Raw genomic sequence first — 23,621 nt, forward strand, 5'->3', positions numbered from 1 at the left:
TTTAATTAAAGGTTGACTTGAAATCCACTTGAAATCCTTGGATCGGCTACTGTTTTTTTTAACAACTTCACATAATATTATCCTCGGGTATTTTATCAATCAAGGCCTTTTCTGACCTTTAGGAACATGCTTTAATGAAAAACCAAAATAATTTTAAAATATATGTCTATATTATAATTACATGATTATAATATAGGCTATTTATAATGATTTCATAACGAAGTATTTAATTTTAAGATTTTTTACATCATGATAATGATATGAAAACAGCTGTTATAGGGTTGTGCAACTTTTCCCCAAAAGTGAAAAATGTAATTACCATCACACTCAATATCAAAAATTCACTTATAAAATTAACTTGGCTGACCAAGGCCATGGCCAAATCTTTATTACAGGACAGGCTACTGTAATGTTTATATCGTTTGATGAAACATATTGTTTAAAGAAGTAGTCAATCATAGTATATGAAACTGTGCTATTTTAAAATGTTAACACTATAAATAACTATATTGTAATGTAATATGCTAGCCTAATCTTGAGTTTATATAAAACAAAATTCTATACCACTTTTTCTTTGTCCTTTTTTATTCTGTGAAATTAAAATCGATGCAATTCACATGGGCTCTTCAATAAAATTTGGAGATCACATGGGAGATCAATAAAAGAAACACTTCTGTGTGAATGCGCTTACACCCCATCCCCCGACACAGAATCACGGAGAGAGACAGAAAAGGCCCTTTTTCACACACACACACACACACACACACACACGCACACGGGCGCGCGCTCACTCTCTTGCACACATCTTCTGTTGAAGCGCTCACAAGCGCGAAGCCACTGACAAAGTGCGGATGAAAATGAGTGGGATACTCGTGTTTGAGTAAATGCGTGTTACTGAGTTCGACTCTAAACTCTGAACTGATCACCATGGGAGCTGTTTGGACTGCACGGCTCCTCTGTTTGTTTATGCTCTTGTTAAATACTCGCCAAAGCGCCGCACTTCTTCACAACACTGGTAAGAGTCTTCACTTTCTTACACGCGATGCTGTAAACACGCAACTTGTTTACCTCCCCTTGTTTTGATACCCTGTTTCTTTACTTTTACTTCAGCACTAAAACACACATTTTAGAATATGTGTTAGCCTAATGGTTTTTCTGACATTTCATTTAATTTTTAAATTTTTTTGCGTAACACTTTACATGATGTGTTTTACACATGTGACTGTAACCACTGCAGTCAGAAGTTTATTTAGAAGCAACTCCACAAATGATTAAACTTTAGCAGTTCATTATCACACTGCTAAGGAAACATTAATATAACAATGTAATAAGTGAGCAATGTTTACTGTAGAGTCTCATGTTACATTTGTGATACACAGATTCAGATCAATGTGCAGAGGGAAGCGATGCCTGTCACATTGATGCTATTTGTCAAAATACCCCAACTTCATACAAGTGCACTTGTAAAACAGGCTTTAAAGGGGACGGGAAACACTGTGAAGGTAACAGCTCCCTTTCTCTTCAGTTTAACAGACAGTGAACTAGACCTGGAATCTAGAAAACCTCACTTTTTTAATTATTGTTCATATACTGTACACACAGAATGCAACTGAGTATTTAAATAGTTTTGTTTTTGGAGTAATGTTGATTTTTTTATCTTTTTTTTTTTATTACACGTTACGAATTGAGTATGCAACTGTGTTGTCTTTTAATTTAAAGGAGGACGTTCATGTTTCCTTTCTTTCAAATTGCTTTTTCGAAATTTTAAAAGTTGTATCGGAAGGGCAGTGCCCCTGAAATTGCAAACACTGGTCAGCCTTGATTTCTGTTCCATTTCCTAGACATTGATGAATGTGATCTGGAATACAATGGTGGCTGTGTACACGAATGTAACAACATACCCGGCAATTACCGCTGTACTTGCCTTGATGGGTTTCATTTGGCACATGATGGACACAACTGTCTCGGTAAGTAGAAATCACATATACATGTGCGAGGGCGGGGTAAAGGTTAATGATCGCATGGGATGAGTTATTCTCACTACATACTACAAGTGTTTTGGAACAGACAGCATATTTCCACTGTAGGGCTAATTGCAATATCCACATAACCCAGTCTTATGACTTTGACCAATTGACTTTTCCAAAGTTATTGAGGTATTATTTGGAAACGTGGTGTTTTGTGATCCTTTAACATGCTCTGTCTCTAGATGTGGATGAATGTGTCTTCAACAATGGTGGCTGTCAGCATGTATGTGTCAACACCATGGGAAGCTATGAGTGCCGCTGCAAGGAAGGCTTTTTCCTGAGTGACAATCAACACACATGCATCCATCGCTCCGTGGGTGAGCCGCTGCTTTTAACAAACCTTTAATGCCTCAGTCTACTATCATATTGAACAATCAAGGTATCAGAGTGAATTCATCTGTATTTATCTTCTCTATATGTGATGTGAACGCGATTCAAAAAAGGTCAGGTGAAAATCTCAGTCTGATGGACATTTCGGATGTCAGAACTTGGATGTCAAAAGTGCATCATGAGAGGCTTGTGTTGTTTAGTGGCGTGTGTATTTGCAGAGATGTCAGTGCACTAAGTAAGGGGTAAATGCAGAGGAAAGCCAACCTAATTTCTAAATGTTCTCACATAAGATCATGATTGACAGCACAATGGCGATTGACAGCTTTTAAGTTGGGTTCCCTCTCCGGGGCATTATCTACAGCGGTTCAGTTCCAAAGGGCCCATGCTGTGGGAAAGGGAGCCCCATGTTCAGAGGAACAAAACAAGTTAATAACTGCAACACTCAGGGCTTTGTGGCCTGTGTCATAGATGAGAATAAAAAAAAACCTTTTTATGTGTCTGTAGCTTCTCAGCGGCGAGTATTGTTTTCCCCTCAGTAAATTGAGCTAAGGTTTGCAAGGCTTTCCACCCCATTTGCTTTCTCTGGGTAAACTTGCTAAATCCTGTCGGCACATCCACTGAGCTGCAGAGTGAATGGGAGGAAAGGCCCTCTACACTGACCCATAGACCTGCTATTGATGTCAGGTCAGGTTGAGTGGCATTAAATGTCGTTGAATTTGATGAGAGTTTTAACAACAGGTAATGTTAAATATAATAATAATTATTTCCTCTCGTATACTGATTAGGAATGTAAAGATTAACTAATGTACTGTAGCTATTCATTTAATTAGGAATGTATAGTTCGTTACATAAATAAATTTGGCCTTAAATTTTATATTATGCTCTTTTGATTTTATATATTTATATATAATTATTTATTTATTTATTTCATCTGCCTACGGTTTCAGTTGGTTTTACAGCTGGCAAAATCAAATTATTTTATTATGTATTATATTTGTTTCAGTAAAGCAAATAGAGCAGTGATTTGATGATAAAGGGATCGGTTACCCAAAAATAAAATAATAACTATCATTTACTCACCCTCATGTCTTTCCAAACCTCTATGACTTTCTTTCTTTCATAAAAGAAGATATTTTGAGAAATGTCTTTTTGTTTTGTTTTTGTCCATACTATGGAAGTCAATGGTTGCCAAAAGAGTTTGGTTACCAGTGTTCTTCAAAATATCTTCTTTTGTGTTCTGCAGAAGAAAGAAAGTCATACAGGTTTGGAACAACGTGAGGGTGAGTAAATGATGACAGAATTTTCATCTTGGGGTGAAATATCCAGTCAATATGCCAATACTGACTGAAAGTTGAGTCAAAATTATATTCTGCGGTAATCGACAGAACGCCACCGAGCTTAATTTGAATTTATCCCAGAATATTTCTCTAAAATATCAAAAAATAAGTGTTGCAGGCTCTTTGACTGTATCTCTTCTTCACAGAAGGCATGAGCTGCATGAATAAGGAACACGGCTGTGCTCACATCTGTAAGGAAACACCCAAAGGTGGCGTCGCCTGTGAGTGCCGGCCGGGCTTTGAACTGGCCAAGAACCAGCGGGGCTGCATCCGTACGTGTGACTCACATTTCTGACCCACCGCTGAGCTGAGAAATACCACAGGACGACTCACTGGAGCTGTTGATGTGACGCTATTTGTGTTCTGTTGCATAGTGACCTGTAACCATGGCAACGGGGGCTGCCAGCACATCTGTGAAGACACAGAGCAGGGGCCCATCTGCAGGTGTCACGTCAGGTACACGCTGCACGCAGATGGCAGAACCTGTGTAGGTAAGGCTGCTTTACTAGCTTTAGTCCCAACCCACTTCTCCAGCTAGAATTTACGATGATCTCTTGGCAAGTATTTTAAGCTGATCCATATTTGATTCACTTGTGTGCAAAGGTGGCGATAGAGATCTCTCATTCAGACACAAACACACGCTTTATCTGATAATGAGGAAGTACAGCTGGAGCCTGCGGGCTGTGTGTGTGGGGTCTGCAGTTATCGTTGTCTCTCTGTCTCTCCATTCTGTCGGCCTTGTCCATGATTTTGAACATGACTATCTGTATTTATCTGCAAACACTACAACACAACGCCACAATGGTTATGACAGAGTCAAGAAGTCACGGAGGTCTCTCTGCCTGGGATTGGTTGCTGTTATAGATGTTTTTGGTTTATTAAAAGGTGTGCTTATCAGTGTGGTTGCTATTTTGGTTAGATTGCACTGGGTGATTGTGTGATCCCAGAGTGGAAAACTATTGGCTGATTCGTGTATTTTCAACGTTTTTTTTTTTTATATATGGAATTGTTTATAAAATGATTAATGCCCTTATGTGTAGAATATTGATTATATGTAGGTAGCATCATAAAAAGAGAAACTATGCAGCTGCTACATATTTCTTCCAGACCTGGCAATCAGAAACTTTTATTGGTGTAGGTTGATTAATTTCTAGAAAGCTTTTTTTAAGGTTACCTGGCACTGTAACTTTTTAACAGTCTATAGACAATATTGTTCTCAACTTCCGTCTTTTTCAGAAAGGGATGAAACGGCCCCCACCACCCCTGATCACAATGCCACGTCCTTGGCCGAGGTGGACAAACGAGTCAAGCGTCGACTGCTCATGGGTAAAATTCTACCTCCAACAATCCATACCTATCCATCAAATCAATTTAAAGTGTGCAGTTTCATCCAGAGACATGGGGTTAAATATGTCCGTGCTTTTAGAGAAAAGCGAGAAGTATTGTGTGTTAACCTATAGTGCATACATTTAGAAGTGTATAGCCCGGCCAGGCTGAGCATTCCACAGTCTTTTAGGTAAACTGTGAAATGACTGGGGACCCACACTTCACCACCTCTGATTTCTCTCTTGTAAAATATGTACTGGTGATAGAGTGGTACATTTCACATGTTTTTCTCTCATGCAGAGAGAGACAGGGACTGGGGATGTTTATCGTACAGTGCTGAGTGTTGTATTTGTCTCTGCCAGCTCATATTTACACAACGCACTGCATATGGCCTCTCTGTCCTTGGCCTTCTACATCTGTGGAGTATGATATAGTATTGCACAGACTGTTTAAATATTAATGAACTGATTGATCTTGCAATGACAGATTTACGTCTCTGATCAATCTAAGGATTTAATTCTCAGTCCTGCCCTTTGTAACTTGTTGCGTCCCTCTTTCATTTGCTCTTCAGAGACATGTGCGGTGAATAACGGAGGCTGTGACAGCACCTGTAAGGACACATCCACAGGTGTTCGCTGCAGCTGCCCAGTGGGATTTACTCTCCAACCTGACGTCAAATCCTGCAAAGGTCTGAATCAACATTTTTCACATGATTTTCTTTTACACACATATTTTAGTTGCTTTAGGCTGAATCTCACAACAGTCCCATTGTTTTTAAAAGGTCACATTGAATTGTTCAAAAGTGACAGAAATACATTTATAAACTTCCTATTTCATATTGTTACGTACTGCTCTGAGACACAAAGATTGAGGATCCAAATGCAGTATTTATTGAACAGAGGATAATCCAAAGACGTAATCCAAATCCAGGCAAGGGTCATACACAAACAAGCAATCCAAACAATAACAGATAAGGGCTGAGGCAAAGAAGAAATCCAAGGAAACAGGCAGAGAATCAAGTTAACCAGCAGTGTTGGGCAAGTTACTTAAAAAAAGTAATTAGTTATAGTTACTAGTTACTTCTCACAAAAAGTAACTGCGTTAGTAACTGAATTACATCATTAGAAAAGTAACTAATTACCGGGTAAAGTAACTATTGCGTTACTTTAAAAAAAAAAAAAAAGTGTAAATATAAGAAATTTCTTGGATACCCCAATATGAAATGTTAAATGAATTAAATAGACACTAAATAGAACATGCTTCTTAAGAAATGTAACAAAAATAAATAAATTGTCATAGAAAATATAGCCTTCTTACACATACACTAGTGCATATCATTAAAATGATAAAACTCCCACACCTTTACAACTGGTAGACTGTATTGCCTATAAGTATTTTCTTCCTCACAATATTAAGTTTAACAAAAAGTGCTCTCAATATAATACTGAACAATGTACCAACATAAATAATAATAATAAAATATAATCTTTTGGGGCTTTATTTTTATAACCTACAGAGAACGTCATCATCAGAGGTTAGCCAAATTCTAGTCGTGTTAACAACCGGTCAAACAAATAGCCATGTTTGAACGTTCCCTGCAGGTTATTTTGGAGTTTATGTTAGGCTATATAAACTAATTAAAACATTGCATATGATACCAATATGCTACAGAGATTATTCTAATGCTGAAATGTGTAATTTATTTATAAAGTAAAGTATTCAAGTATTTATGCTCGTTGTTCGGACACATTCGGTCTCTGTCGCGCACTGTCGAGCGCGTTCTCGGACACACTCGGTCTCTCTCGCGCACTGTCGAGCGCTTTCTCGGGCACACTCGGTCTCTCTCGCGCACTGTCGAGCGCTTTCTCAGACACACTCGGTCTCTCTCGCGCACTGTCGAGCGCTTTCTCGGACACACTCGGTCTCTCTCGCGCACTGTCGAGCGCTTTCTCGGATAACGGTCTCTCTCTCGCACTGTCGAGCACGTGGACACACTCAGTCTCTCTCGCGCACTGTCGAGCGCGCTGGCTTAGAGAGAGCCTACTCGGATGAAAACCGCTTCAGTGAGCTCAATTATAGTAACGCCGCATTTTTATTGACAGTAACGGCAACGGCGTTGTAACGGAGGAAACAGTAATTAGTTTGATTACTCGTTACTGACAAAAATAACGCCGTTAGTAACGCCGTTTATTTATAACGCCGTTATTCCCATCACTGTTAACCAGGACACGGGAATAAGATACAAACACGCTCAGAATTGCAGTACAAACACTAAACAAGACTTTGCAGAGAATGAATGAGAAACCAGGCTTATATGGGGTGAGCTAAACAAGGTAATGAGACACAGGTGAATGTGATAATGGATGATGGTCTGGGCAAAGGATTATGGGGAATGGAGTCTGTGGATGTGTGGTGATTGTCAGGGTTGGAGTGTCCTCTAATGGTAATCCCGGGCACTCTCACTGGTGATCGTTACACATATAAAGGATGTTTTTTGAAGTTTCTATTGATCATAGAATCATGAAAATAAATCAAAGTTTACACAAAAATATTAAGCAGCACTGTTTTCATTCATTATAATATAAAATGTCATCAAATGTTAACACCAAATCAACATATTACAATGATTGAAGTAATATATAGATGATGAAAGGAATATTTATTTATGCATCCTGCTTATATTTATTTATGTAAATGTTTTATGATTTCCGCAAAAATATTAAACTGCTTTCACCACTGATAATAATAAGAAATGTTACTTGAGCACCAAATCATAATGCTGAAGCCTGAAGTAAGGGCTGCTGAAAATTCAGCCTTGCCTTGACAGATGTAAATTATCTTTAGAGATTAAATAGAATAGTTAGTTTAAATTTTTATAATATTTCATAGTATTTCTGATTATATTGTATTTTATTATGTTACACCCTCAAACAGAATTAAAAGAAATAATAAAAATAAGTCTTCAAAGAGGATTTAAACATAGAAATAGAAGGGGAAGATCTTATGTGATAGGGAAGACTATTCCAGATCCTTGGACAGCCACAGAAAATGCCTGGTCGCCTTTAGTTTTACAAAACATAGATTACAAATATACTGGGGAGCACATCCATGTAGAGCTTTAAAAACAAAGAGCAACATTTTAAAATCAACACGGAACTTGACCGATAGCCAGTGTAGAGAGGCAAGTACAGGAGTAATATGTGCACGTTTTCTGGTGCCAGTCAGTAATCTGGCTGCTGCATTTTGCACCAATTACAGTCGTTCCAAAGATGATTTAGGCAAACCCAAATAAAGTGAATTACAGTAATCTAACCTTGATGTGCTAAAAACATGAATTACAGTTTCTAGGTCCTTAGAAAGCATCTTCTTGATTCTAGCAATTGATTTTAACTGGAAGAAGCTACTTTTCACCACAGCACTGATCTGCTTATCAAACGACAGTGTGGGATCCAAAATAACACCAAGGTAGCACAGTTGGTAACACAGTAGCACACATTAGAAGAGAGGGGACCAAGCTGATTAGCAAAAATTATCCCTATTTAACTGTAAAAAATTTGTGTCCATCCAGCATTTAATGAATTGAAGACAGGCAAACAGATTAGACAGAGAACAGTTGTTAAATTTAATTGGAAGATAAAGCTGAGTGTCATCATCATAGAAATTATACAATAAGTTGTTTATGAATAACGACCAAGTGGAGGCAAGGCAAACAGAAGAGGACCTAAAATAGAGCCCTGCGGAACACCAAAGGAGATTTGAGCACGAAATGAGATGATTATATTATATTATATTATATTATATTATATTATATTGTATTGTATTATATTATATTATATTATATTATATTATATTATATTATATTATATTATATTATATTATATTATATTATATTATATTATATTATATTATATTCAATTTAAGCACTATCTCATTTTTTGTGGGGTGATAATGTCACAGATAATACTTTTGACTGGTTTTGTTAGATTCACCCTATAGCTGATCAGTCCATCTATGTTCTGCAGTGTGATTTGGTCCTTCTCTGTCTCTCAGACATTGATGAGTGTGAACTTCATAACGGCGGCTGTGACCACTACTGCAGGAACACCATTGGCAGCTTTGAATGTAGCTGTCGAAAGGGCTTCAAGCTGCTGACGGACGAGCGTTCATGCCAGGGTAGGACACTTTTCTTTTGCTATGGGTCCAACAGAACATAGAGAAGCAGCGTGGGGGTTGGTGTTAGTATCTGTGTTTGTAACTCGGCTCGGAGATAAGACAGGGTGGGAGTCTCTTGAAGGGTGCCAGTATCGACTTGCAAGATTCCTTTGAAGATCCTTAACGCAGACACTAAGAGTATAACACTCAACTCTAAAAGAATACATTTCGTTTAAGCACACAGACAACTCCCTGTCCTTGATACAATTGTTCTAAATAAAGTACTTCTCCCTGTTATTAATAAAAGAGCCTTGACTGATTTCTTTCAAAGTGAATATTGAGCCTTTGAACAGGAAATGAGAGTGTGCTTGATTTAGATGCTGTGTAATTTGCCATTTAAGTGAATTCTGGCTTGATTACAGATATCGACGAGTGCTTTTTTGAGAGGACGTGCGACCACACTTGTGTAAATTCACCTGGTAGCTTCCAGTGTGTTTGCAACAAGGGCTACACTCTCTATGGGCTTGCCCATTGTGGAGGTGAGAATTCAAACAGCTATAAAAAAAAATAAAAAAAATCAAAGGTTCATGATAAAGTTTTATTGATTTTTGGCGAATCCCACGGAAATATTACAGTGGAAGTGCAACTATAAGAACTGTTTACCTGAAACCGTCTTAATAGAAATCTGTTGTGTTTGTTGATTCCTCCATTCTCAGACATAAACGAGTGTAGTTTGAACAATGGAGGATGTGAGCACACCTGTGAGAACACCATGGGAAGCTTTGAGTGCCACTGTCATGCTGGTTACAAGCTGCACTGGAACAAGAAAGACTGTATCGGTAAGATGAGCCTGAGTGATTCTGAATGCTGGGATTCTATATCTGATGGTGTCGGCTTAGATGGAAATCAGTTCTTCATCTCTGGGAGTTAAAAGCAGGAGATACTTTTGAGTTTCTCTATCTGGCTCTTTCTGTCTATGCTATTGCTGACCAAACTCAAATCTCAAATGTGCCCTTGTACATTCATTTTCTCATCTTGAATGTACTGCATTGTTGAGCTTTCTGATCTTTCTCTCTAACGCATTCCGTCCACCTCCCTTCTCAGCATGCATACCATATCTCCACTTTTAAGCATTGTGATTTTCACATTCAGAAGCAGAGGACTCTCCACTAGTGCCGCCACCTGCCAGGCCCACTCTCAACTGCAGTAAGCAGGGAGGGGGTGAGCTCTGCTACCTGACCTGCCAGTCGCAGGTTCATATCAGCAGTGGTAAGTATTCCAACATGGAGATTTGTTGAGATCTTTGTGGAGTTTGCGTGGAGTTTCTCTGACACCTTTCACCTTCACATGTAGGAGCTGAAGATTCATACACGGTGACCTGTGGCATGCCCCTGCCGTGCCACATAGGAGGACAATGGAACAGGAACGGGTCATATTGCCCAGGTAGGGTTTGAACTCTTCCAAATGTCTTCAGCTTAATTCTTTATGTTATTGTTTAAAAGATAAAGTATTCACACTTAACAGAGTGATTATTATTATATGAATTTAGAATAATATATTAGTGTTGTTTTGGCATGATTTATATACAGCATAATATATAGCATTGTGAGTATTGTTAATATTTTGAATTAGCTTTTATTTTATATTTTCAGTTTCATTTGTCTAATCTAATCTAAAAAATAAAAAAACGTATTCATTTTGTAATCATCTTTTGTCGATTTTTTTGTTTTTTCCCCCCAATATTTTAATTGTAATTTTATTTTTAATATTTATTTTAAAAGCTACAGTTTTTCCATTTCTATTTAGCTTGACATTTATTTATAGTAATTTATTCATTTTAGTTCTTCAGCTTTAACTTATTTTATTACAGTTAGTTGCCAAGGTTTTCATATAATATTTAATAGTATAATATTTATTATTTTAATAGTTTTCGTTTTAGCTTTAGTTAACGATAGCCCCTTGTACACAGCAGTCCTGGTAAATTACCGTAAAATTACCTGGATGACTTTTCCAGTAAATACACAAATGTGCGGTACACAGAAACAACAGTCTTTTTGCCAGTAAGATACACATCAGTACTAAAATACCGTTGTTGTTTTTTTTACTTCCGAGTGACAGGTGTAAGGACACGACAAGTCATACACAGAATACGAGGCCTATAATAATTCCTATAGTACAGCAGTTATTATAGTATATATTGAAGGTTTTCTTTTTATTCGTGTTTTATATAATTATGATTATTGATTCTATGTGTTTTTATTTTTTACTTGTCTTTTTAGTTATTCATTGTACAGCACTTTGGTCAGTTTTGCGCTGTGTGTAAATGTGCTTTATAAATTAAAATGACTTATATGTATATAATAGTATATGCAGAACATGTTTACAAGGAAAAACAATTAAAAGTAATTATCATAAACAGCACAACAGAGCTTTATGACTGACCCAAAGTAAACTTGTTCAGACCTCGTATATGCTCACACCGGTAATCTTCATTCTTTGTTCTCGCACAGCATCATACCAGTGATTTACTGGTAATACTTCTCATACTGGGAAATTGCCAAAACTGATTCAACAGTATTTTCGAAAAGGTCCTGTTCACAAATGATCTATTAACTGTAATTTAACGGTAATTTACCAGAAATATACCAGTGAAGACTATATGAGTGATGAAAAGGGCCTAATAACAACACTGTTCCCAAATGATGAATGTGCCATGTGTAAAAGTCACAGTGATCTTTCCTGTTACAGGTTCGGGAATCAAAACCATTGCTACATTTAAATCTGGACAGGGGAAATGCAATCTGAAGCGGAGTCAGGAAAATCTTGCACAGACCTTCAAAACCACCCTGTCAGGTACTGGCCACGTAGCGTTTGCACAGGCATTAAGCCGAAGTCTAAAGCCTCCCTATAAATGAAACACTGTGACATGACTGCATCTGTCACTTTATTTTTATTTCCTCTCTAAGTAGACTAAGTGGAAATAAAAAGTAAGTGAGTGATGCAGCAAGCCAGACACTGAAATGTTTTTATATTATTATTTTATATTCATACTATATATTTTACAATTTATAAATGGAAAAAACGATTTGATACTGGTCAGTGTCATTCGGTGGATGTGAGGGGAAAGTTCAAGCTAGAATCTAGTCTTGCTGGTATTCATTGTCCAGCAGTGTTCGAAAGAGCTAAATGAAATTAGCCATGGCATGCCTTTCAATAGAGTCTTACCCAGACCATCAATCACACTGACCTCCTGATCAGACTCAGGGTCTGAGAGTCTGAAAGACTCCCCTTCAGTGAAAGACCAGAACTTAAAATAGTTTTTTTCCCCCTCATCCACTCTTGTTTGATTCTTTCTGCACTGTTATCCATACTGAGAAGCGAAGCAAAAGGAAAATAAATATTTCGATTTTTATAACAAAAGAAAACCAGAGCTAAGTGCTTTTACATTTTGGATCCACTAAATCCATTAAGTCTTTAAAATCTATTTACTCAGATAAAAGAGCCACCGAGAATGTCCAGTTCAGCTTTGTTAGCCTGCACTGTGCCTCTTCAAGCAGACAGCAACGTAGTCGCCATGGGCGGAAGGCTGGTGAGGAGGAAGGATCCTCCATTACTGCCCAGTTTGAGCTGGATGTGAACCTGGAGGAGGTAACAGGTTGGTTTCGTGCACTGCATGTGTATGTTTCAGTAGAAACCTTAGGCCTCTCACTGCCTGCTCGCATCTCACCCTCTTCTTGCTCCTGTCACTGTTACTAAAACAAGCCAACAGGTGAAAGTATCTCCTGGTTTAAGATGGAAGTGGGTTCTGTATTAAATAGTGGACAATGAGCTCATATGGGCGTTTGTGTGCACTCTATGTTGTGGACAAGATATGGTATCCAATGTTTCTCTCAGCAGAGGGCTGTGACCTGGCATGTGTTCGGCGGCGCTCTGAGAAGCGGCTTAGGAAGACTATCCGCACTCTTCGAAAGTCCATTAACCGGGAGCAGTTTCACCTGCACTTTGCTGGGTCGGAGTACGAGCTGGCCAAGAAACTGGTCCGACCAGCTGACCCACCAGATCACTGCGGCACCGGGCAGATTCTGCTGGACAAGAAATGTGGTTAGTGGACAGTTCAAATATATATGCTTATTGGCAACTTACAATTGCTTGAGGACACAAAATATTTGTTAAGATTCTGATATGTATTATATTATTCACTTTACATATTGGTTGTGCTCCAGGTCACTGTTTATGTCTTGTTGGAATGAATCAGTTAAATCTGACATTATTTCAAATAGTGTTTCAACTGTTATATTGTAGAAGTGGATTACAGGCCAGATAACTAATATAAATGTATTAGGTGTTATGTAGTATAATACGTATGGTGCGAGAGAGTTGGCATGAGCTTTATTAAAGAGGCAAGACTGGGAAACAGAAGGCTGCTGTTGGCTCTTACAGCTGAATGCTGTTCCAAGTCGACTACATGTTGTGAAGGTTGTGGCAGGCGTACTTCAGATCAGCTCGGTACAGTATATGTTCCACTTGGCATCCATTTTCTTCAGCCTCTAGAATAAACATCTCAAAGGGTCTGTATGTGAGGAATAGCAAACTCTTTGTCTGGAGGACTCATTGTGTTGAACATTATCTTACTGCCTTCATTGTCTTTGACATAAGGCCCTTTCAAAGATGTCTTTTTAAGGGGACAGTATTGCTGAGGTTGTTTGTCTTCTTTTATGGTGGAAAAGTCCATTATCTTTTACAGGCTCAGTTTCAGCAGTAGTGCAGACAACCAAAGGCTCTCAGCTTTTTCAAAGACTTCTTTATAACAGTCTGTTATTGCCTACTCTTTCATAGCTTTAGAGACTTAATAGTCATAAGATCTTTATATGATCTTGTGATATGATCTTAAATGATTTCAAGTTATTGGGGTATAAAAGTTTGGGTCAGTAAGATTTTTTAAAATGTACTTTTATTCAGCAAGGAAGTTTATTCAGAATTTGACGTGTTTACTTATATTATCCCAAATGTTTCCAACTTTTAAATCCAGAGAAATCAAGTGTAAATTTAATCAGTGTAACTGCCCGTGTCATTGCGTCTCCTCTCAATGGCGTCATATCTACGTTACCCTCGATTTCTGGTTTTACTTCCGTAGAAACCGTGTAAACACCAAAGACACTTTAATATATTATGTGTTTTATTTGACAGGTGAGCAACTGTTTAGATACCTTTATCATCAGAAAACTGATCATTGTTGTATATTTCAACATGGTTAGTCTGATTGTTTGAATCTCTTGTTTTCTTGATTTATTTTTATGTTTGTTCCAGAGACAACACTATTTTGTCAAGTGGCTAACATAGCATAGTCAGAAAGATATGCAGTTTGGGTGACCTTCTTTCAAAAACATAAAAAATTCTTACAGACCCCATCCCTTTTGAACGTTAGTAACTGTCCACATAACTTCTGTCTCTCTCTACCTGTCTATTTTAAAGTAGTTTAGGGAGTTTAGGGAGTGCAGTGGTTTTGATTGTTTGGTCCATTATAACTGGAGTGGGTTAATTCTCCACTGGTGAATGGTAATGTAGAGGAGTGAAGTGAGAAAATTGATGACCATTGACCAGCTCCCCCCTCATCGTTTTACAAATCACAAGTCCCACAAGTCCAACTAAAAGAAATAAAAACCACTCACCTAAGTCGGATTGCACCATTTTAAGGATCCAAGCTACACGTCTACAACTCATTTAACGTTTCGAAAGCAATGCCAATTGAAATGTACGCGCTTGCCAATAAGTAATTAATTGAATCCACGCTGAATATGGGATTGTAAGTTTTGCTATTTTCAGGAAAACAGGCATACAATTAAGGTACACAGACATGCAGTGTCCAAGTGCCAGCTTAAATCGAGCTCTAAAAGGGCTATATTTTTTCCTCCCTGTTCTGGCCTCCCCCACTGGCTCGCTTCACTAAGTGTAGTTTAGCCTTTTCAGTTTGCCCACTCCATTGTAAATCCCAGTGGGGCTTGTTCAAGCTCCTGGAGTGAGGGTGGAAAGTCTGTGCTTCAACACTTCTTCACCGCTTTGCAGACCTACATTTGCTTTCTAAACCCTGAAGAGTGAAGAGAACGTATTCTTCCTAATTAAAGGGATAGTTCACCCAATAATTAAAATATGACTTTCTAATATAATTATGACTTTCTTTCTTCTGTGGAATAAAAAGGAAGATATTTTAAAATATAAAGCTCCCCCCCTCATTTTTGGACCCCATTGACTTTCACTGCATGGACAAAAACATTGTTCAAAATAGCTTGTATTATAAGGCTAATTCGCTTAAAACACACATATATTTAAAGGCATACATGTATATAAGCACACATACATTTGAAAGGGTTTGGACATGTAATCCATTAGTTAGACATTACTAAAACACACAATGGTGAACTCAAGATGAACAGCAAAGCTAAACGGTCGCATAAGGAGGCGTTTGCATAAGTTTGCCCACTCAGCTGCCGCTTTCCTCTCCTGTCCTTAAATGTTCTAAGTTATTGTTTGCTTGTTTGTTTTTGTGGTGTGTGTGTGGAGGGGGGCTGTTTATTAAAGCAAGCAGTTTAAGTGCCAAATTCCTCCTTAGCCAGGGCCACTCTGTGCGACCCCAGCCAGTGAGCGGCTCAAGAGAATTGACTTCAGCGACACCATGGGAATCAATTAGCATCAGCTGTTTGGGCCCCTGCCTCATAGGCGCAAGGAGCGATTGGACTCCTCTGAATGGGGGGATTCACAATCCTGACCTCTTTTATTGGGTTCAGCTCCTTACCACTGTGATACCATAGTGTTTGCCTATGTCATCAAATGGGCAAAAGCCGGGGGACTTGAATAGAGGTGAAAGGTCCTTTAAACCTCTTTGGAACCATCAATTCGAGGATTCAATAGAATCATCGCTTTGCATTTGAAAGGCTTAAAGGTTTTTTTCTCTCTCTCTCTCTCTCTCTTTCTCTCCATCTCTCAACTCTTCCTCTCCTCTCTCTTACTCCGTCGCTCTGTCAAATAAAAGCCGGGACAATGTGACGGTGGCTCCTCATGGTCATTCAGGATTAACAAAAGAGAGGAAAAAAATGAACTGCTCTTGAGAGAATTACATTTTCTTCTTCTCTTGGAAAATCGGGCAATTTGCTGAGGCACACATAATTGGCATGCTGTTCAACCTTTGTGGAACTGGGCATCATTACCATAAAATCTCAGGAGTAAGAGGTTTGTCTAAATTCTCCCGAACACTGTCAGTTGAATGTTTGCATGGAGACACTGAGATGAAAGGAACATTTCTGAATTGCCATACTTACTTGGTTAAAGGACTGAACTGTACCAGTGAGTGGCTTATTTTAAGGCTAAGTGTGTGCAAAACACTTTTGAAACCATCGCTATAAATCAGAGCAGTTTATAAAGTGAACATTAAAAAGACTTTGTTCCGCTCTCTTTAATCAGACATCATAGGTTTATGCGAGGTAATATTCCCTTTGAGCATGTTCAGTAAGGTGAGGAGGGATTGTGTATGCGTGTGGGGGCCGTTTGATGTGGGGGATCATGCAGCTGTGGAAAGGCTCAGTTCTCTTATTTGTTTGAATTTTTGGCATAGCTGCATCAGGTCGATTTGCAGTGCTTCTTTAGCTGCTTGACGTGAGGCCCTCTTTTGTGTTCCAGGTTTAGTCTCTGTTTCATCTAATTTCTGAGTTTTCTCTGTGCTAGTCAAATGTGCTGTTGGCACATACTATGATGGAGAGCAAGGGAGGTGTTTTCTTTGCCCCCCTGGGACATACCAAGATGAAGAGGGGCAGGTGTCATGCGACGTGTGCCCAGGACCCGAGGGCAGGGGAATCCCAAGATCCGCAGGAGCACGCAATATCTCGGAGTGTGGAGGTGAGACTTCACAGAGACTTGCTCATGAACAAACAAGTCTGTAGTCTTACTGATATTACACATTTCCATTGAGAATCTGTTTATTGGTTTTAACAAGTAATACAGCAACGCAGCAAGAATTGACGTTTGTCAGCTATAAATATATCAGTTAAATCAATCAATATGTAACTTAAAAGAGAAATATGGCAGCTGTGTGTTATCATTCATGTACTGGTACTTGGTAACACTTTACAAAAAGGTCTCATTAGTTAATGTTAGTTATGTATTAACTAACTAACTAACTAACTAATAATGAGCAACACATTTGTTGTAGTATTTATTAATGTTTGTTAATGTTTATTGTTAATTCATGTTATTTTACCTATGCATGGCATTTGACCTTGTAGAGGCCCTCCTGCATATTAAGTCGTATTAAGCAGTCAGAAATGACGCAAACAGGTCATTAGACCAGAGATTATCATAAAAATGGAGGATTTATGTCAATCACAGGCACAGTCTATATTAGAAAAATAATATTGAAATGTTAAAATATTTATTTGCTTATTTATTTTCATCATCATTGTATAAGATGTACCACTTTTCATCCTGGTATTTATCCTCAGAGATGTCATATACAGATTGGTAAAGATTTTTAAGGTTGAAAAGGGAGAGTATGAATCACGTCCTGTTTTTTGTTTATGCAGTTGGCAGGAAGCTTACCTGTAATGATAACAATCTCACAGGCTCATGGTTTGTTGAGCTTGAGTTAAGTTTTGTGATTGTGAGTGTGTTGGGAGGGGCCCTCTCATGCAGTCCTGCAAATCCTCAAATGTCTGATTCATTCACACCAACAAAGAATTCCAAATCAGTCTAATGTGTAAAGAAAAAAGGAACCACCGTGTTTCTGTTCCTCAAACATAGTCATCAAAGGCAGCTTGCGGTTCAGATGCCATCTTCTGCTTTCTGCTCATAGACACAACAGGAGGAGCTATTAGGGTTCTTCTCAGTGGCAGCCGATTTATTGTGGTCACTGGAGGGATGAGGGGAGGCCTGCACTTTCTTAGATAATGAACTTGCATGACATCATTGTACTTTGCTTTCTTTGGAAGGCGATAAAGTGCTCAGCTTGGTTTGTCTGGCATTTTCTTAACATTTTTCTGATCCTAGGTCAGTGCCGTCCTGGTCAGTTCTCCCATGATGGCTTTGTGCCATGTCTGCCCTGCCCACAAGGCACCTATCAGCCTGAGGTTGGCCGCACATCCTGTTTCCCATGTGGAGGAAGCCTCACAACCAAATATGATGGTGCTGTGTCCTTTCAGAATTGTGAGACCAAAGGTGAGAAGAATTCATTCCTAATGTCTTCTGAGTTACTCAGTTTAATGTAAACCAGGCAAATGTAATTATTAAAAAATACATTTTTAAAGGAGTCTCTTATGCTCACCAAGGCTGCAATTATTTAAAAATAAAAGAATACAGTAAACTAACAATTATAAATAACTGCTTTCTATTTTAATGTATTTTAAAATGTAATTGTGATCAAAGCTGAATTTTCAGCATCATTACTCCAGTCTTCGGTGTCACATGATCCTTCAGAAATTGCTGCTCAAGAAACATTTCTTATTATTGTTCTTATTAACATTTCTTCTTCTAATTAAAATTTCTTATTACAGTTGTGCTGCTTAATATTTTTGAGGAAACCTCATACATTTTTTCAAAATTTTAAATAGAAATCTTTTGTAACATTATGAATGTCCTTACTGATCAATTTAATGTGTCCTTGCTGAAATAAATTATAAATTTCTTCCAATTTTTTTTTACTTTCACAATTTATCAATTTCATGCATCCTTGCCGAAGAAAAAGTTCATTTCTTTCAAAAAAGAAATTCTTACTGATTCTGAGATGTAACTTTTCAGGCGTAAAAGCAGGCGTAAACCAGCCTAAGCTGGTCTCCAAACTGGTATGTTGGCTGGTTTTAGTGGGCTTTGCGGCACTTTTTTAACTGGTCAGGCAGGGACACCTACACTAGGCTTTGTACATTTTTAGGCAATACCCTGCTTTTGTAACACTGTGTCCTAACCAGACACAATGCGATAAGATTCCAACAACAAGCAAATTGTCTGTCCACACCAGACACAACGAGACCATGAGACACAACAAAAATAATCAAAATTCAAACAGAAGAGTATGTCGGTGGAGTCTCTCTGCAAGCGCACAGCTCTTTTAACAAAATTAATAAGTGCATTATATAGTTCATAAATATTACACCATTTTAACATACTGAGTGACTGAAACAATGTCATAGAATACACTTGATTGTTCACATTGAGTTACATTCTTGTTTCCTTTAATTTATTTTCCAGATCTGAGGTGAATTTTCCATTGTCGCTTTCAGTATGGCTATAAAGGTCACACAAAATGATACTCAAACTAACATTAAACGCTTTAAACATTAAATAAAGAGAACGGAAAAGCGTTGCGCCAAACACCAGTCCAAACCAGATGAATGAACAAACTCCTTGCAGATCCAAAAGTAGCTCAAAAATATATATTAAAAAAATGACAAAAGAAGTTCATGGCTTTAAAATAAAAATTCATGGGAGCTTTTGGCTTATTTTTTGTGTGCTGATCTTCTTTTGTCATTTTGAACATTAAATAAAGTCCATAAACAGTGCCTGAGATGATCATTTCTGTACTTTGTATGATTTTAAAATAGAATTTGTCATGGCTGGTTAGGACAAAAACTCTGATTAACACAGAATACCTTTTGTCGTGTCATGGCGTCGCATCTTGTTAGGACACTGTGTAATGTTCTTTGCAGATGTTGTGTCACATTCAAGAAGTATTCCACACAAATACTGATTTCAGAAAAATAATCCATGTTGTCCTTACAGTTCAGTGCTCCCCAGGGCATTACTACAATACCAGCACCCACCGCTGTATCCGTTGCCCCATTGGAACCTATCAGATGGAGTTTGGCCAAAACTACTGCATTGCCTGCCCTGGAAACACTACCACTGATTTTGACGGATCCACAAACATTATGCAGTGCAAAAGTAAGCAAAATTCACAAAGGTTATCCTTTTAATGAATCCTCCCTATTTCTATTACACATTTATTTTTATTCATTCTCTCTATAGTCCCATCTAAGTCGTATGATTTGTTGTTGCCAGACAGACACTGTGGAGGAGAGTTGGGAGAATACACCGGCTATATCGAATCCCCCAACTACCCCGGCAACTACCCGGCCAACATCGAGTGCACCTGGACCATCATCCCTCCCCCCAAGCGCAGAATCCTCGTCGTGGTACCCGAGATCTACCTTCCCATTGAAGACGAGTGTGGGGACTATTTGGTCATGCGAAAGAGCTGTGAGTGTTGCAGGGCTGTGATCTGGTGTTGAATGCATCGGCTCAGCAGGGTGATTGTGAATACACATGTGAGGAAATGGGGGGAGGAGATGCATCGATGGGCTCATTAGGGCTCTCCTTCATCTCTTGGGGCTCGAATAAGCCACTTCAGAGGTCTTTAGAAGTTTCTTTACTGTTCCCACAGCTCTGCCCAACTCAGTGACGACTTATGAAACGTGCCAGACGTACGAGCGACCCATCGCTTTCACCTCCCGTTCAAAGAAACTCTGGATCCAGTTTCACTCCAACGAAGGAAACAGTGGAAAGGGCTTCCAAGTGCCTTATGTGACGTATGATGGTGAGAACTGTATTACTGGCATTTTTTATTGTATGATAAGTATTCATGTTGAGTATTTATATGCTGTGTTAATATGCTTCTTAGAGGACTACCAGGAGCTCATTGAAGACATTGTTAGGGATGGAAGATTATATGCCTCTGAGAATCATCAAGAAATTCTTAAGGTATAGTGTACGGTTCATTTAAACAAGCAACTTTATGTTTAACAGGTCTCTTATTACAACTTGATTTTAAATAATAATCAAGAGGTTTGCCATTCCAGGTCCATGTAGTCAAAAAAGAGGCAATAGTGCCACCATGTGGAAGATGGGAAAATGCTATGCTTTTGTATTTGGCTTAAAGTTCATTTATGTTTTCTAATTACCTTTACAGGACAAGAAGCTAATGAAGGCTCTGTTTGATGTCCTGGCCCATCCACAAAACTTCTTCAACTACACTGCACAAGAGTCTAGAGAAATGTTTCCCAAATCATTTATCAGATTCCTCCGCTCCAAAGTTTTGAGATTTCTACGGCCCTGAATTTGGTAAAAGAATCTTTTACTGAATGAATATTTGGCGCTCCAGCCAAATTTGAAATGACTGCCCTGGAACAAATATTCCTGAATGTTCTTGGCTGGCTGCATATTTGAGATTCAAGACAACTTCTTGGACCTGACGAGAAGAGAGCTCATGAGAAACTTTCCAAAATAAGTCATTGGAACATTTTTCTCCTGAAGAAAATGAACTGTTTTTCCAGTGAATGCCCTTCTACAATTATAACACACAAAAGTTCCTTCCTGTTTCATTCCTTCATCCCCCAGAAGTGACTGTTACCGAAACATGTTAATCACAGCCGAAATTAGTCATAAAAAAAGAAGAGCAACTAGATTGCTTGTTATATATTATAGGTCATTTCACAAAATTTGCCATTTTTTTGTGAAAATGTTTGACCAGCTTATTTAGAAACTTCAGAGCACTACTAAGGATGTAGTGGAAGTTAAAGCAGTTAAAGTCTCTTTTTTTTGCGAGATTGAATGTGTTGTACATTATGTAAAAAAATTAGCATCAGCTCTCATGTTACTGCATTGTATTCTTTGTTTGCATTGTAGCCTTCTTCATACATCTCATATATGTATTCTTCATTTGTCTCCAATTAGAAACATCACGTATACACAATATTTTCAGTAGACATTATGGTCATTTGATACATCAGTTATCAATTTTTCCTCTTCATTCACTTTGTTCATAATTCCATCACCCAAACTGATTTTTGGATTAAGAGGCTCTAGATGTAGGATTGATTACCCATTGATAACGTGCAGAGTAAATTAAATGTTTATATTTTTATGGTTGTACATCTAACATGTAAATAAAGAAATACACTCAAAATATATAAGTTGTTTAAAATGCACAGAAGTAGCCTATATCAGTGGTATACAAATGAGGCACACAGCTGCACGCTTCAGGGGTTCTTGGAAAGATCAGACTTAGATCTCTTAGATTAACTTTGTTAATTATTGTTTTTAATCATATCTAATATAATATTTCAGGATCAGTGATTAATTTATTTTTCTTTTGTAGCAGTTTGAAGAAAAAACAAAAAAAGAAAATATATATATTTGCCATTTGATCTCTCAATTCATGACCCCTTTATCCTTGGTACATGATCACAGAGGCGTCATCCAGGTAACACCTGACCTGACTAACGTAACATGATGATATGAGTGTTTTATGGAAAGATGTGAATGCACCATCAAGTCTTTCAAAACAGTGTAGTTTTTACAGAGTAAACAGCAGAAACAGCGACAAACTCCCGTGGCACCTGGCTGGCACAAACTCTGGCAGTGGCAGCTACCAGACAACTTTTTTTTTTTTATTGCAAATCAAAAATATAACAATACTTGAAAATTAATAAGGGGGGATACGGACAATATCACATGTAGATATACGGGCAACATAAATCATCATGGTATATCATCACAACAGATACCTTACAACAGATTCAAGAATGTTAAATGTTTTAGAAGCCTTTGAATTCAAAGGTTTGGACACATTCTTAAAAGAAGAAAAAATAGATTTTACATCAGATGAAAACATTCTAAAATTAGGTTTACATTGAATGGTTCTGGCTTTATGAATGTGAAATTTACCCAGAAGACAAAGCAATAATACAGTATGTTCAAGATTGTTGACATTAGAGTGAAAATCTGACAGGAAGATGATAGCTTCTGTGATTTCGATCATTTTGTTACAACAGGAAGAAATTAGCACAGTAACTTCTGACCAAAAAGATTTTGAGAATGGGCAATGACAAAACAAATGTAGAATAGATTCTTCATCAGTATTGCAAAATGAACACTCTCAAAAAACCTACTTAAGAATAAGTTACAAGGGTAGTATCTGTGAACAATTTTAAAATGGAGTTCTTTAATTTAAAAAAATCGGTGAGGGGAGGTCCATAAGTTATTCAAATCAGAGTCCGGATAACAGATCCTCCATTTAGATTGTGCTTTAGAGGGGCATCCTGGAGTTGAAGATAGGGCATTTCTGATAAAGATGTTATTGCATTTTTTATCTAATATATAAACTCCATTAAATGCAATTGTAGGAAAATGGTTGTTTACACAGCCATAACATAAATGTGCTTTAAACAAATTTTTTAAACTGAAAGGGATACTTTTAATCACTTTATTATAATCTCTTAATGAGATTGTTGCACCTTTTAAAGACACAAAATTAGGAAAAGAAAAAAGGTCTCCCTGAGCATTGAATAAATCAGAAACAAAAAAAATATTTTGATTCACCCATTCAATGAAAAAAAGTGATTTGTTACCAGACAATATATTTTCATTGTTCCAAATAATCCATGTGTGCGGGGAGAAATTATGTTTAAAAGCA

General features: G+C 37.8%; 1 protein-coding gene across 2 annotated transcripts; it reads left to right on the forward strand.

Annotated features, from left to right (window-relative positions):
- The first annotated feature begins 799 nt into the window (after positions 1-799).
- scube2 (signal peptide, CUB domain, EGF-like 2) lies at positions 800-22,108 on the forward strand. Of its 2 annotated transcripts, XM_081359951.1 has the most exons (23): positions 823-1,015; positions 1,380-1,502; positions 1,842-1,967; positions 2,210-2,344; positions 3,841-3,966; positions 4,069-4,185; positions 4,931-5,020; positions 5,592-5,708; positions 9,071-9,193; positions 9,595-9,711; positions 9,889-10,011; positions 10,325-10,441; positions 10,526-10,615; positions 11,921-12,025; positions 12,666-12,827; positions 13,067-13,273; positions 16,889-17,059; positions 18,206-18,373; positions 19,931-20,092; positions 20,210-20,407; positions 20,592-20,744; positions 20,829-20,908; positions 21,117-22,108. In XM_081359951.1, exons 1-23 carry the CDS (start codon positions 928-930, stop codon positions 21,261-21,263), a joined length of 3,045 nt encoding a protein of 1,014 aa, XP_081216077.1. In that variant the 5' UTR covers positions 823-927; the 3' UTR covers positions 21,264-22,108. The 2 variants fall into 2 exon arrangements, with proteins under 2 accessions (XP_081216078.1, XP_081216077.1); XM_081359952.1 differs by lacking the exons at positions 10,325-10,441; positions 10,526-10,615; positions 11,921-12,025; positions 12,666-12,827 and having other exon boundaries at positions 800-1,015.
- The last annotated feature ends 1,513 nt before the right edge of the window (positions 22,109-23,621 follow it).

This window comes from Scardinius erythrophthalmus, assembly GCF_964197995.2.
Source record: "Scardinius erythrophthalmus genome assembly, chromosome: 2".
In the NCBI taxonomy this organism is placed as follows: Eukaryota; Metazoa; Chordata; class Actinopteri; order Cypriniformes; family Leuciscidae; genus Scardinius; species Scardinius erythrophthalmus.

Coding starts and splice junctions, on each gene's coding strand:
- scube2 (XM_081359951.1), top strand. CDS start 928: ATGGGAGCTGTTTGGACTGCACGGCTCCTCTGTTTGTTTATGCTCTTG. Junction 10,012..10,324: donor GAACAAGAAAGACTGTATCG/GTAAGATGAGCC, acceptor TTTCACATTCAG/AAGCAGAGGACTCTCCACTA. Junction 17,060..18,205: donor CAATATCTCGGAGTGTGGAG/GTGAGACTTCAC, acceptor TTCTGATCCTAG/GTCAGTGCCGTCCTGGTCAG.